Source organism: Pelodiscus sinensis, chromosome 2 (genome assembly GCF_052426305.1).
Source record: "Pelodiscus sinensis isolate ZL-2025 chromosome 2, ASM5242630v1, whole genome shotgun sequence".
NCBI lineage: Eukaryota > Metazoa > Chordata > Testudines > Trionychidae > Pelodiscus > Pelodiscus sinensis.
The window spans coordinates 66,526,606-66,542,713 of NC_143053.1; the positions used below are offsets into that span (position 1 = coordinate 66,526,606).

At 45.1% G+C, this 16,108-nt stretch overlaps 1 protein-coding gene across 2 annotated transcripts in view; it reads left to right on the forward strand.

Moving 5' to 3' along the window:
- The window catches only part of LOC102445823 (DGAT1/2-independent enzyme synthesizing storage lipids), a 38,897-nt gene extending 29,529 nt beyond the window's left edge, over positions 1-9,368 (forward strand). The window contains exons 7-8 of one of the 2 annotated variants that reach the window (XM_075920691.2): positions 6,983-7,085; positions 7,773-9,368. In XM_075920691.2, the coding sequence (XP_075776806.2) occupies positions 6,983-7,085; positions 7,773-7,789 (120 nt within the window). In that variant the 3' untranslated portion in view covers positions 7,790-9,368. The remainder of the gene's footprint in view (positions 1-6,982; positions 7,086-7,772) is intronic. The other variant, XM_075920688.2, reaches the window with a different exon arrangement.
- The last annotated feature ends 6,740 nt before the right edge of the window (positions 9,369-16,108 follow it).

Sequence of the window (16,108 nt, forward strand, 5' to 3'; positions counted from 1 at the left end):
TCTGGGGCATCTGGTGCTGGCCACTGTCGGCAGACAGGATACTGGGCTAGAAGGACCTTTGGTCTGACCCAGTACGGCCGTTCTTATGTTCTTATTAAGTAAAAACATTCTTACCCTGCATTGCTCACCTTACTGTTACTCAATAACATCTCTGGCTGAAATATCATTTTCTCCTGACAACATTATCTTACTCTGTAGATTCCACTGCAGACTTATGCATTGTTATCTCTCATCATTTTCCCTGGCTTGCTCCCTCAATTCTGTACCCCGTAGGTTTCTGGACTGAGTTCTGTGGATCACTTGCTGTTGATTTGTGATGAGTTGGCTGATTGGGGATTCAGCTTAAGTGCCTCTGGTGACCACAACTGTGTCACTATGGCATGGGGAGAGAGACAATCCCTCAGGTAGGCAGAGGTGAAAGTAAGGGAATACACCCCCATGTGCAGCTCATCCAAGAGTTGAATGAGCTGCAGCAAAGACAGCAGGGGGGATGTTTAAAGAATCATCAGAGACCTGTTTAAAGAGCTGGCAGGAACTCTGGAGCTGTTTAAAGAGGGAGGAGTTACTTAGGGTGTGTCTAGACTACAGGGTTTTGTCGACAAAAGTGGATTTTTGTCGACAAAACTATACCCGTGTCTACACTGCCACTGAGCTTTATTGACATAACGTAAACCTCATTCTACAAGGAATAACGTCTTTTGTTGACAGAGTTCTGTTGACGGAAGGCGTTATTGCATCTGCACTGTCCTTTGAGTCTACACTGTCATGTCGACAAATCGGTTTGCTTTGTCGACAGAACTGGATGTCGTCTAGACGCTCTTTGTCGAAGGAATCTACTGGGCGGGTCTCACACTGCTGCTGATTTCCCTGCAGCAGTGCCCCTACAGAGAGCCCACAGCTCCCTTGCAGGCAGATAAGGTTACCTGGCCCCAGCCTTCCTCCTTCTATTATCTCCCCCCACCCAGGGGATGCCAGATCAAGGGAGGGTGTGAAGTGAACAAGTGCACCTGATCCAATTTTCCCCCTGTCTGGCCTCCATGTTTCCCTTCCATGACTTATGCCCACAATTTATGCTCCCTTCCCTTACTTCTCATCCTTGTTTATCCCCCTACCTTCACTGTAGCCCCAATCCCGCCCCACATATTTCTCTGCTCCCTAACTTCCCTTCCCCTCTCAGCATGTGTTTACCTGTGTAATTTCCTTTAAAAATGTTTTTGGACTTTCTGAATATTCTGCTGTAATCAGATTATATTTTCCCAAAATACAAAACCTCTTTAGAAGAGGCAGACTTTAAGAACATGCCTTTTTATTTCAGATTTCTGCTCACAGTAGGGTGATGATCAGGTTGAATAGACACAACAACATTGCTGCAGAGCTGTGGTTCTCAATCTGTTTACCATTGTGAGCCTCATATGCAGCTGTGACTGGGCCACAGTCTTTGATCTGCAGGTCAAGAACCACTTCCCCACAGCCACAAACTTGCTAAGAGTAAAGCTGCCTTTCTGCCCTCTTTGGCCCTTTCTCTGATTGTGTTCACTGAAACCCTAACCCTTTAATTATATTCACAATATTTTACAATACAAATCCTCTTCAGGTTTCAGTTTTTACTTCTTGTCAGGCAGAATAGATTCACTTCTAACCTGATGTGATGTAACCAACCATACTGTGTGGACCTCACTCAGGCTACATCTACACTGCAGGCTCTTGTGCAAGAAGCTTTTTGTGGAAGAGATCTTCCACAAAAACTTTAGCACAAGAATGCGTCCACACTACAAAAGCGCATCGCAAAAAGCGATGCGCTATTGCATAAGAGAGCATCCAGACTGCATGGATGCTCTCTTGAAAGAAAGCTCTGATGGCTATTCAGAGAATAGCCATCAGAGCACCTGTGCTTTTTTCGATTGACTCTTTTTGCGCAAAGCCCCCCTGTTGCCGATCCACACACACCTTTTTGTGCAAGAACTCTTGCGCAAAAAGGAGTTATTCCTTGTAGAAAGAGGAATACCTACACCACAAATACCCCTTTGTTCATTTGAATTACTGTAAATTTACTTGCGCAAAAACATGCTTGAGGTGTGGGTGCTCCACGGGTTTTTGCGCAAAAACCCTATAGTGTAGAGGTAGCCTCAGAGACAGTAAAGGTGGATCCTCTTGCTGAAATAAAGCAGTTTTATATTCAGTGTATAAACAGAGATTGTGGCAACCTCCCCACATCCTTATTAGATTAGTCTGTCATATCAGGTTCACAATTTACAGAAGAAGGTAATTTTAAAAATTCCTCTTAAGAATATACAGGCCCCTCTTCCCCAAGGGAGTGGGTGGTTTTCAATAGGAAAGTACCATGACATTTGGGACACCAAAGATGCTGAGGAACAGCACAAAGCAGATTCTAAAATAAAAAGAAGACTTCATGCCAATTCCCCACAGTGCCTCTGTCTCTCCCCCCCCCCCCCCGCCCCAGAGACAGTGCTGTGGGGAACCAGCTTTACCAATTCTCCCCAGCACCGGCTTCTGTTCCCCCCCGCTTGCTGCCTCTCTCTGATAGCGGCAGCAAGGTCTGTATGTGGAGGGAAAGTGACTAGTCGAGTTTGCTTATCAGATAGTGGAGTAGTCGCTTACATCCCTAATCCTGTCTCCTCTTCCCCCTTGGCCCTCACCACCACCTTAGAGAGGAAGGGTATCCTGAGAGTAAAATGGGAAAAACCAGGGATCTGAAGGAAACACACAATTTCAAAGAACAAATCAAACCTTTTTCTGTGATCTAAGGTAGATGCTGAGGCCAAAGAGAAGGTACAAAAAGGAAACTGTACCTTCTATTCAAAGGATCAAGGGGAAAAGATAGAAGACTTAGGCAAAATGGCAAAGCAGCCCCTAGACGTTATGAGATTTCCATGTTCCCATCCTGTATTTGGCAAAGGGATGTTACTGCACTGAAATGAGGCAGCAGGATTTCAGTGGTCTCCTTTTGGACGCCAGTGTAAAGTTTTAGCTAAGGGCAGTGGTCACCACCAGTAGATCAGGATCTTCCGGTAGATCTTGGAGCCTCTGACGTGATCCTGACTGGTTTGGCCTGGAATCTATCAAGTGCTGGCACTTCAGTTGTCCCTCCACCCACTGTCATGCTGCTCCTGCCCTCTGCCTTGGAGCTGCCTCCCTGGGAGCCTCCTGCTTGCTATGCAGGGTGTGGGAGGGAGAAGAGGGATGGCACTGATGTCAGGGTGTCCCTGTTCCCCCCACTTCTGTACCCTATCCTCACACAGAGAGAAGGGATAGAGGGAGCCTAGCCTGTCATGGTTGGAGTAATTATCTCTGTGGTAATTGCTGCTCCTGGAAGTGGCTGGCATGTCCCTGCAGCCCCTGAGAAAGGCAGAGTAGGGGGGTCTCCATGTGCTGTCCTTGCCTGCAGACACCTCTCCTGCAGCTCCCATTGATCAATAACTGGAAACCAGGGCCAGTAGAAGCTGTGGGCTCAGTGCCTGTTGAGGGGTAGCACATGGTGCCACAGAGCCATTTCTGTACATGCCAACTGCTTTCAGGAGTGGTGAATGAGGTTCGGGGAGGAAAGGGGATGGAGTGAGCAGAGAAGGGATGGAGCAAGGGCAGGGTCTCAGAGAAAGGGTGAGAAGGAAGCAGGACAAAAGTATTTGGGTTTGAGGTAGATCTTACATTGCACTTAAATTGAAAAAGTGATCTTGTGGTTAAAAAGGTTGTAGACCACTGACCACTGACCTGCAAAATCTTTCAGTAATGAGTATGCCTCAGAAAGGGACACATCATGACTGTAAATCTGGGAGTTTGCAGGAGTGGATGTTAGTGAAACTTCATGCAGTTTGTAATATGAGGTAAATTAATCTGGGAGAAATGGTACTCCTGGGAATTTAAGTTGATGATTAGTAGCTGACAGTGTTATTTAATAAATATCACTTTGAACACTTAAGTTCTTGAAGGCTCTTAATATTTGTAATTACTTTTGGGCAGAAGCAGAGGAATATCTTAAAAGGTTCACTGTATAGTCAAGGCAGCTATTTGTTTTTCCCCTCTACTGATTTGGAGCGATTACCTCACTGTTTTGTAGAGATGCCAGATGGTTTCAACAAAAATACTGGACACACTTGACATTACATCACAGTCTACAATACATCTTATTTAGAAAACACCAGACATTTATATTTTCTCAATTTGTTTCCCAAACAGAAAGCTCAGATACTGGACTGCCTGGTTCAAAACCAGATACCTGGCAACCTTACCGTTTTGTTTTTTTCAAAGACACTTTTCAGTGGCATGTTGTTTGCTTTGCAATAGAAAAGTGTCTATAGTCTCCACATCCTTTTCTTTGCTATAGGAACTGACTACTGATGTTTTACCAGGCTGCATGCTAAAGTGAAACTCTTCAAATACAGACCCTATTTATCTAAGAAAAAAATCTAGCCATTGGTTGATTTATAATAGGATCAGAAAAATAACAATTTTGGGTAATCTCAGGGACTGTTTGGAGGGAAAAAGAGATATAGTTCAGGATATTACATAAGGCTGCAATATTAGTTTTGTCTTTCAGTGATGTTATCTAAGTTCTGTAAAGAAGAATGAAAATGTCTATTTCTAATGAAAACTATATTGGAAAAAAATCCCTAGTTAAACCTCTGCAAATGATAACTATTATGAGCCAAACACACTAGAAAACTCATGGAAAAGGCTGGAAATCTATTTACTGAGATGCATGAAAGGAAAAGACTCAAAACAAGGCAAAAAGCATTGGAATTAAGTGACCGTGGGGGGAAAAAAATCCAAACTAATCAACGTCCCTTTTTCAGCAATAGAAGAAATGGGTTAGAGTGTCTTGCTCTGACAAACAGCCTTTCTTGATGGGGAAGAGTTAGTTTTGCTGTGCAGATTGAGTTTAGAATCATAGTCATTTTCCTGCTTTTGACAAAATAGACAAAAGAGGAGAAGAGACAGGATAATAAAAGTCAGGGGAAATATGGCTAAATTGGATGGGCTGTCTCATATTGATGCCGTTTGGTGGATTTGGTCCCATTAGGCAGAAAGAAGAAAGAGAGAGCGAGAGGAAAAATAAAAAAAATGGCTGGACCTCGAGTTGGGGTCTTTGCTGGGGCAATGGTGTTGGTTAGGCATTCCCACTGATGTGCCATGGTCCAGGTGTCACAATGAAAATCCCCCAGCAGCATCTGTAGCAGTGCTAATGGCTTTTTTCTTTTCCCTCACAAAGTCTCTCTTTAGAAGGACACCAAAAGGGGGTGATGGGCAGAACAGCCCATCCTTCTTTATTTTGTCCCCCCAGTTACGACTGATTTCTGAAGTACTAATTTTGGTCCATTGAGTTCCAGTTCCACACTCCTTGGCTATGTCTACACTGCAGAGTTTTTGCGCAAAACCAGCTTTTTTGTGTAAAAACTCGCGGAGCTTCCACACTACAAGCATGTTTTTGCACAAGAAAAAGTACAGTAGATTGTCAGAAGATAGGGCTTTTTGTGCAAGAGTTATTCTTTCTATGAGGAATAAGCCTTTTTGAGCAAGAGCTCTTGCACAAAAAGGCATGTGTGGACGGACAACCCCTATCAGAAAAAGCACAGGTGCTCTGATGGTCATTCTGTGAATGGCCATCAGAGCTTTCTTGCGCAAAAGCGTCCATGGCAGTGTTGATGCTCTCTTGCGCAAAAGCAAATGGCAGTGTGGATGTGCTCTTGCGCAAGAACTTTTTGCAGAAGATCTCTTCCGCAAAAAGTTCTTGTGCAAGAAGCCTGCAGTATAGAGGTAGCCCTCTTGTTTGCCAGACCTGATTGGAAGCACAGTGCTTGGATGGTATCTGCAGATTGTCTCTGTTTAATTCAGTCTGTCTCCTTTTTCCTTTTTTTTTTCTTAAATAATGTTCTGTAACAGATGATTGTGACAATTATGAACTTTGACCCACTTTCCACAAATTAAGCTCATAATCAGAGAAGTCCCTCTGGGCCCTAATTATTACATATTTATCAGATTTTAGTCTGAGAAAAATTACAGTGGATGAGATTTAACATGCCCCAAAAACCGGGTTTGTAAACTGCTTAAGGAAGTATCTTTTTAGATTCCAAACCTCCCTTTGCTGCATATTTTAATGAATGGTAAACATTTAAAATTGGTAGTAGCTATTTGTGAAGAAGAAAACTGTCTCCTAAACTGTGTGGCAGAGGTTTTACATCTGAACAGGATTTCCACAGGGATAGCTTGGTTAACAACTCTAACTAAAATCTGAAATTATATCGAGTCAAAGTTTAAGCACTCAAGCCTGCAAATACACTGAATAATTTCACTCACTGATGGAGTCCTATTGAAGTTAATAAAACTAATCTCCTGAGTTATTCATGTGCCAAGAGGTTTTCAAGATGGGGTGCTGGTGGGCTAACATTTCTATGTCACTACTGCATATCTAGTTCTAGCTGTTTCGTATGCTTGGTTATCACAGGGGAAAATATACTGTTACCTTGGAATGAGACTATTGCTCAGCATGGGCTTCATGATATCTTGGGAAGGATTTATTCTTCCTGCCCTCCCCTGTAGCCAGACACGAACCCCATCTTGTTCCTCCCCTCCCCCGAGAGCAAGGGAAAGGCAGTCAGCCTTTGATGCCCTGGGAACGCAGGTGTGCTGCCTGGCAATGACTCTACCATAAATAGAAACCAGACAGTAAATGGGCTAGCTGATGACCCAGGGCCTCCCATCACCCTGATGGCTAGTACCAGTAATTGACACGCCTGCACTGTCCCAGAGAGGAATCTTCGCCCATCACATACCAAAGGTGCCCATTGTCTTCATTTTCCCAGGTGTGAATTATGCTTTGCACCCTTCATGGGAAACTTGGCATTCAAAGCCATTTTTCCTAATTGGCCACTTAAGACCAGGAAGAAGCCTACATGACCCAAGAGGTATAAAGAGGGCTTTAGTAGCCCACCCCATTTGAGCTCCAATCATCTATACCTGCTGGCAGGTAATGATTGTCTCCCGAGGTCCGTGGGACACCCAACCTTGCCCTACTTCCTCCCGAGGGATTGAGAGAAAGACGCTGGCCACGCCAAGTCTGGAACGCAGGGGTGAGAATGTATACCTGCTAGATGTCTATTTTGCATGCATTTAATAAGAGCTCAGAGAACCAAAAGAGTTTCATGGTACCTGTAAGTGACCTTATTAGTGTAATTTCTTTCCTGTCCTTTGTAGTGGCTGTGTTATCTGTAACACAACAGTAGCATTTAACAGCTAAGTTTACCCTGTAACAATAAAATAGTAACTGTTTAAGCTTTAACCTGACTCCTTCAGTTGCTGTAACAGAACCAAGCACAATTTAAAAGAACTTCAGCCAGTCATAAGGGACAGGAATAGGGAGAGCTTGGGCGTTTGGATTTGTGTCACTCCCAGGTGACAGATCCATTGGGGCGTCTCTCAGTCTTTCCCTAAGGCTGCCCGCTGCGAAGGAATCTTGCATTCTAGCAGCTAAAATCTGAGACGTAATAAGCTCTCCCTGTAAACTTATTGGGGCGCCCGTCAACCTCCTCCAGGTTGCCCGCTGCAAGGGACCCCGGTCTCAGCAGTTGAAGTCTTGGGTGTATAACACATACACACACACCACTCACTGCCCTGACTGTCGGCTGACATCCCCTCTCCCAACATTTTCCACAGAGTTTTGGGTATATCTTTAGCATCCTTGTGAAAACAAGAAGAGAACCATTGCTGAAGTGTTCATTTTTGAAATATAAAAGGTTTCTTCCTCTTTCTTTCAACAGACAAAGACTGCCATTGAAACGCTAAGAGACAGACACCAAAAACTACCAGGAAGTATACTAAGAGCTCTCTTGGAACGATTTGATAAACATCAGAAAGATGATTAGTATATTTAAATATATATGTTGTTAAATATTGAAAACTGTCACTTTAACTTGTGGGAAGAAAATCTGTAGTTTTCCTAAAAGTACAAGAGACTGCAAACTATACCTATGAAACATTCAAGCATAGTAGTCTGAAAATATCTCTTTCTCTCCCTCCCTCTTAAGTCTGGCAACTTGAATCCAAATACTAATAGAAAGGGGGATTAAGAGGTTCAATCAACTGAGAACAGTTGATTGAAGATTCTTAAACAACATAATAGCTGTCATTATTCTGACATAAGAGTTTGTAGAATCATAGGGCTGGAAGAGACCTCAGGAGGTCATCAAGTCCAGCCCCCTGCCAAAAGCAGGACCAATCCCAACTAAATCAATCCAGCCAGGGCTTTGTCAAGCCGAGGCTTAAAAATCTCTACGTATGGAGATTCCACCACCTCCCTATGTAACTCATTCCAGTATTTCACCACCCTCCTAGTGAAATAGTTTTTCCTAATATCCAATCCAGACCTTCCCCACTGTAACTTGAGACCATTGCTCCTTGTTCTGCCATCTGTCGCTACTGAGAACAGCCTCTCTCCATCCTCTTTGGAACCTCCCTTCAGGAAGTTGAAGGCCGCTATCAAATCCCCCCTCGCTCTTCTCTTCTGCAGACTAAATAAGCCCAAATCCCTCAGCCTCTCCTCATATGTCATGTGCTCCAGCCCCCTAATCATTTTGGTTGCCCTTCACTGGACCCTCTCCAATGCATCCACATCCTTTCTATAGTGGTGGCCCCAAAACTGGAGGCAATACTCAAGATGTGGCCTCACCAGAGCCAAATAAAGGGGAATAATCACTTCTCTAGATCTCTTGGATGGCAATGCTCCTCCTAATGCAACCTAATATTCCATTTGCCTTCTTGGCTACAAGGGCACACTATTGACTCATATACAGCTTCTCATCCACTGGAATCCCCAGGTCCTTTTCTGCTGAACTTCTACTTAGCCATTCAGTCCCAAGCCTGTAACAATGCTTGGGATTGTTCCATCACAAGTGCAGGACTCTACATTTGTCCTTGTTGAACCTCATCAGATTTCTTTTGGCCCAATCCTCTAATCTGTCTAGGTCAGTCTGGACCCTATCCCTGTCCTCCAACATATCTACCTCTCTCCCTAGTTTAGTGTCATCTGCAAACTTGTTGAGGGTGCAATCCATCCCCTCATCGAGGTTGTAATAAAGATGTTGAACAAAACCAACCCTAGAACCGATCTTTGGAGCACTCCTCTAGAAACCAACCGCCAACCTGACATTGAGCTGTTAATCTCTACTTGTTGGGCCTGACAGTTCATTTAACATTAGGAGCACACTCTGGGGAGCTGATTAGGGAAGGAGTCTTCATTACAAAAGAGGGTATTTAATCAGTTTCCAATTGTTGATAGAAGAAATACAGCCCATATCCAGACTGATCAGGGAGACAGATTTTTGAAACATTTTGGTTATAATCCACTTATACCTATATTTAACATTTAACAAAGATACAAATAAATTTATAAAAAGCTTTAAAAAGTTATGATTTTATCAATATTACCTTTGCATTAATGTTGAGTTTATTCCCTTACCTTTTTTTTCCTTTGAACAAAAAGTCTTTGCAATTTTAAAAAATTGCAATTGAATTATTATATGAGGTAAACTGCATGTATATAAACAATAAGAAGTCCTATGGCACCTTCTAGACTAACAGATTTATTAGAGCATAAGCTTACCTGAGCAAAGACCCAATTCATCAGACGCATGTCATGGAAATTCCAGAGGCAGGTATAAATACATAGGCAAGAAAAAAAGGGAGTGCCAGTCAAGAGGAAATCCAGAGATAACGAGGTCAATACAGCCAGGGAGGATGTGGCCCAGTTCTAGCAGCTGATGTGGAGGTGTGAACACCAAGAGAGGAGAAACCAAGGGTACATCTACACTACAGCACTAATTCGAGTTAACTTAATTTGAAATAGTTAATTTGAATTAAGCTAATTCGAAATAACACATCTACACACAAAAACTATTTCAAAATAACGTTTTGCTGTTTCAAAATAGTGTGTCCACACTGCGTGGACCCTGAACTGAAGTTAAGGCTGGCTAGAACCAGTGCTGGCAGAGCATCAGTTTAAGACTTAGTATGTGGGGCTGCTGCCTGAGGCTAACTGAGCTCCATGCTTAAAGGGGCCCTACCCCCACCCTGGACAGACAGTCCTCAGGGTTCTTGTAGCCATACAGACCCCCCCACCCCCGTCACATCAATCTTGCTTGCCCTCTGAGATGTCTGTATACAGGGCAGAGAAGGAACAATAAGAAAAATCAGCATAGCCATTAAGCTTTGATCTGCTTTGATGCGAGATCAGGATATGCGAGTTTCTCTGACTCTGAGTAAGCTGAAAACATGGATATGAGGAGAGAACGATTAAGGCAATAAGCTGAGCTCGAGGCTGCAAGAAGTGCCCGGCTGGCACCCATGTTGATACAAACACACACAGCCGTCCCTGGGAGAGGAATCCCCCACTGAGAAAAGAATGCCCAGTACTTCCAATTTAATCCTCTCAATTCTCTCTTACAAGTGTAAATTAAGTTCACAACTCCCTTGTAAGAACTGGTGTCACAAAAGACAGACCAGTACCATTTGTCATCAAAGATAAGAAAGAGAAATACGTGACCCCATGGGTATAAAGATGGGTCCAGAAGCACACTCACTTTGAGTGTCAATCTACCATTTACCTGCTGGTCGGGTTAGGTGTTTTGACCTCCCGAGGTCCACGGGGACGCCCACCTCGTATTTTCGTCTTTCCGAGGAATTGAGGGACCGATCCTGGCCTGACATGCTGGGACTGAGCGACGCAGAAGGGGGTAAAAATTGTACTCGTATGTGTCCTTTTGTTTTACTGCATGCATAGAATAGAGCTCTTTAAAGATTAAGCTGTCATTTGGTACCATTATTTTCTATTTTCTATCTTTATTTTCTTTGTAACCATTTTTAAGATCTATATATATATTTGCTAGCAGTTAAGAAATAGAACAATAACCATTGTAACTATATGATTTATAAGCTTCCTCAATAAACCTGTAACTGTTTAAGCTTTAACCTGACTCCTTCAGTTGCTGTAACAGAACCAGGCACAATTTAAAAGAACTTCAGCCGGTCATAAGGGACAGGTATAGGGAGAGCTTGGGCGTTTGGATTTGTGTCACTCCCAGGTGACAGGTCCGTTGGGGCACCTCTCAGCCTCCCCCAGGCTGCCTGCTGCGAAGGAATCACGGATTCTAGCAGCTAAAATCTGAGGTGTAATAAGCTCTCCCTGTTAACTTATTGGGGCGCCCGTCAACCTCCTCCAGGTTGCCCGCTGCAAAGGACCCCAGTCTCAGCAGTTGAAGTCTCGGGTGTATAGCACACACACACACCACTCACTGCCCTGACCATCAGTTGGCAGAATTGGGGCACCCATCAACCTCCTCCAGGTTGCCCGCTGCAAGGGACCCAGGTCTCAGCAGTTGAAGTCTCGGGTGTATAACACACACACACACACACACACACACACACACACACACACACACACACCACTCGCTGCCCTGACCGTCGGCTGACAGAATTGGCGTAGTCGGCAGGATTGTGCTACTGGATCACATACAGCAACATGAAGCCTGTCATGATAGACATGGATTTTAGTGGTATAGAGAAAGAGTTTGCCTAAGAGGGATGGGGTAACCCTAAATGGGACAAAGAGATGTTAGAGAAAGATTGGGGGAAATCCCAGAAGATCTGGGAACAATTTCATAGCTGGCGAGCCGCTTGTAAGATCAAAAAGGAAAAAGGGAAAGGCGCTTGCATCTGGCTGTTACAGGGTGCCTGGCAGGCAGCCTGCCCTAGCTACTGGAACTTAGAAACTGAGCTGATAAGGGTTAGAAAGGAGAAGGAGGAACTGCAGAAACAATGTCAGAACTTAGATACCCGGGTGCGGACACTAAGTAAAGACATGGAGCACCTACAGGGGCGGCTCCTCCCAATGTTAGAAAAGGAAGGGCTTGCACGTAGAGAGAAATTGGAAGCCAAGCCACGAATCATTAATAGAGCCAAAGTAGAAACTGCTCTGTGATTAGATCCAGATGATTGGGACGGAGACATCTGGGATTCCTCTGACGGAGAATCAGCTTCCTATTCGCCTAATGAAAGGAAAGCAGCCCCAGTTCAAATGAGACCAGTTGTCACCTTTAAAATATCAGGTGAGGATGGAGGAAGCTCAGGCAGTGAGGGGGAGGAAACTTTCGCCTCTGGCACCTCTGATGGGTGTAAATCAGACAGTCAGAGGAAGAAAGGGAGCCGAACAGAAAGGACCACATGATCCTACAAGCCCGCAGAATTACGGGAAATACAGGCAGAATTCACTAAGAGACCTGAGGAAGGAATCATAGGTTGGCTAGTCCATATATGAAACAGCGGAGCCGGACACACGCATTTATCCTCCTCAGAGTGCAGTAGGCTTAATCTGGGCTGGAGTGTTTCTCAGCCACCCAGATAACCAAGGCTCAAAAACTCTCTTGGTCTTAGCCTGTAGGTGGGCTTCAGGAATCTTTCGGGCAGACCGTGAGCCTACCACTACACTGTGGGCGAACGTAGATGAAGTTAAGCAGGCCCTGCAAATAGCAGCCACTATCAGTCTGTTGAATCGGATCAAATCCAACCCCAAGAGGGAGGTAGGGAACCCCTGGGAACAAAAGGGCCAACTAGATGAACTCAGACCACTTCTGAAGGGAGCACTCAGTGCCCATAAGGCTATGTCCCTAAGTCTCCGAGACACCGTCCGAGATGAACCGGACACCACCTATCAAGGGTTACTGACAATGATGATACAGTACTTCCGGGAGTTTGGGGAAGGCGGCGCGCTAAAGCCAAGGTGCGGGAGCTAAAAGGAAACCCCAAAGGTAAACTAGAGGGTTTCAAGCCCAGGCGTGAGGTAACTCCGGAAGAAAAGGAGCTCCGAACTAGACTCTGGAAGCAGTGCTTAGCCTTAGGCTACCCCAGAGATGTAATTCACAGACTACCAACTGGAAGATTAAAGCTCCTGGCCACTTTTAAGAAAGCTGATTCAGAGGGGGCAAACATAACTCCTAGTGCCCCTCCTGCTACAGACACCCCTTATACGACACTGCGACAGCAACTGCATGAGCTGCCACCTTCCCCGGTTAGCTACGACCAGGGAAACTAAATAGTGGGGGTCAGCCTCCCCTCCACATAAACGAGCTCAAAGGGGAGGAAAATCCCAGCAATGACCCCCGGATCTAAATAATTGTAAATGATAAACACACAGTATCTTTTCTGGTAGATACTGGAGCTCAAATATCCATGATTAGACAGGAAGATTTTCATGGCCTGCCACCTTCTGGCCGAAAGCAAATACTAGTTACCGGAGTAAATGGCACGGTTACAACTTATCCCCTGGCCAAAGTAAAATTGGACATTCCCTTAAAACCCCACAGACAGCCCCGAAAGCATGAAATAGTCCTTGGAAACGCCAACATACTTGGCATGGATATCTTAAGAGGAAGGGAGGGAGTGATTAATGGAGAAAGATGGGCTTTTGGAGCTGGCTTTAAGTCACACGTGACTGTCCTGGGTGATACAGACACCCCTCGCTACAAGATTAGTTTGCTGACTCAAGCCCCCACTCTCCCACCTTCCACTGTAACCACAATGAAACAGTACAGTATCCCAGCCGAAGCTATAACTCCGGTCTCTGAACTAATCAAAGACTTGGAAAAACGGGGAATCTTAGTTCGCACTTACTCCCCATATAACTCACCAGTATGGCCAGTAAAGAAGCCAAATGGGAAATGGAGACTCACTATAGACTATCGAAAACTAAATAGCAGCACAGGACCTTTAACAGCTGCAGTTCCTAGCATGGTCGACATTGTAAGCAGTATACAGACTTGGAACAAGCAGTGGTTGGCTGTACTAGATGTAAAGGATATGTTTTTCATGGTTCCCCTCCAACCTGCAGATCGGGAAAAATTTGCTTTTACCTGGAAAGGGGTTCAATATACTTTCACTCGTATGCCACAAGGCTATAAACATTCTCCAACAATCTGCCATGGGGCACTGGCAAGGGTCCTAGATGGCCTGACCCTGCCATCTAGTGTCCAAATCTTGCAGTACATAGATGACATCTTAATAGGAGGAGATTCCTCCGATGAGGTCCAAAAGGCCATGAATCAAGTAAGAACAACATTAGAAAGTCTCGGTTTAGATTTACCACCGGACAAATGCCAAGGCCCCTCTCATGAGGTAAAATTCCTAGGCACTGTCTGGATGGGAGGCAGGAGGATGGTCCCGAATGAGACAGTACAGCAGCTTAGCCAAGCACCATCCCCTGAGGATAAAACGCAGTTGAGACAATTGCTAGGAATTTTGGGGTTTTGGAGGAAACATGTACTTGGCTTTGCGGTCATAGCTCAACCATTGTACAATTTGCTTAGAAAACATGCTAAATGGGAGTGGGGCCCTAACCATGAGGAAACCATGAAACAGCTCATAAACGAAACAGTCCATGGGCCCCATACACCCTAATGCCCCGTTCCATTTGTACCTTGCCGTGGGAGATACAGGAATGTCCCATGCCTTATGGCAGGAAGGTGAAACTGTACCCCGTCGTCCTATACAGTTTGGCTCAAAGTCATGGCAGGGGTCACAGTCAAATTATTTGCCTTATGAAAAGGTGCTTCTGGCAACCTACACAGCCCTAAGGGAAACAGAGGAGCTAACCCAAGCTCAAACCATAACACTACACACTCCTCTTCCAATCATTAAGCCCATACTGGAGGGAAAGGAGCTGCCACCAGGCGTAGCCCAGAAAATGACTGTTCAGAGATGGGCACTTTATTTGCACCACAGGGTAGGTGGGGCAGATACTGCACAAAACCACGCCATGATTAAAGAGTCCCTGTGGAGAGTGGGAATGCCTGAGGAATACCATCAGCCCCCACAGCAATCTCCCATTAAGGATGCAGCCCCATTTAACCCATCACAACCTGAGGGAGTATGGTTCACAGATGGCAGTGCCAAACTAGTGAAAGGAAAGTGGACAGGGATGGCCGCTGCTGTATCAGCAGATACATTTGCTACACCCCTGACTGCAAACATAGAGGGATCAGCCCAGCTTGCAGAGCTGGCAGCAATTAAACTAGCTTGTGAGGCAGGTGCCAGTACCATCTATACTGACTCCTATGCTGTATGGGCTGGAGCCACCCAGTGGATAACTAACAGGAAAAATAATAACTGGGAAATCGGAGGAAAGCCTGTTTGGGGAGTGGAATATTGGAAATGGATATACCAGCATGCAACCCAACATGCATTGAGCATAGGCCATGTGGCAGCTCACCAAAAGAATAACACCCTGACTGCACGGCTGAATAACCTGGCAGATGCAGTAGCACAGATCTCTGCTGTTCAGGTGGATTGGAACCGCCTGTACATTTGGCTACATGAAACCTTGGGACACACAGGAAGCAATGAACTAGTACAGCAGGCACATGCCAGGGCGTGGCCTATCACCCACAAACAAGCCAGAGATTTGGTCCAAGCTTGCACCCTGTGTGCTGAGCTCAGGAAACATATAACAGAAGGACAACGGTTTGCCAGACTGAGAGATGGAAAGGTACTATGGGCAGCCTGGCAAGTAGATTATATTGGTCCCTACCCACCAGTAAGCAAGGGTAGAAGTATGTTTTAACTGGAGTAGAAGTTATTTCAGGAATTGGGTTTGCTTACCCGACTCGAGTGGCAACAGGATTATCTACAGTCAAGGGATTAAACTGCTTAATAGCCCTTGTCCCAACACCCCAAGAAATCCAGTCTGACAATGGCTCACGTTTTAAAAACAAGCTGTTAAATGAGTGGGCCCTCCCAGTCTAATGGCATAGTCGAACGCTGGAATGGACTGTTAAAATCCCACTTGAGGCCTACGGATGGCAAACAGACTGGATACTGTGGTGCAGAGATTAAACAACTGGCAGACCCCTATGGGCAGTCCACTCAGCAAAGGATTCTTCCCTACAGGGAGAACCCCTCCTAGCCCCACTGTACCACTCAAAGATCCTAAATATGCACCTGGTAATCAAGCACCCCAGCTTGGGGACACAAACACGTGTACTACACTCCTACAAGGGAAAAGGAGTCTGGACCACTGCCGATGCTGAACTAACACCAATAACCATTACTG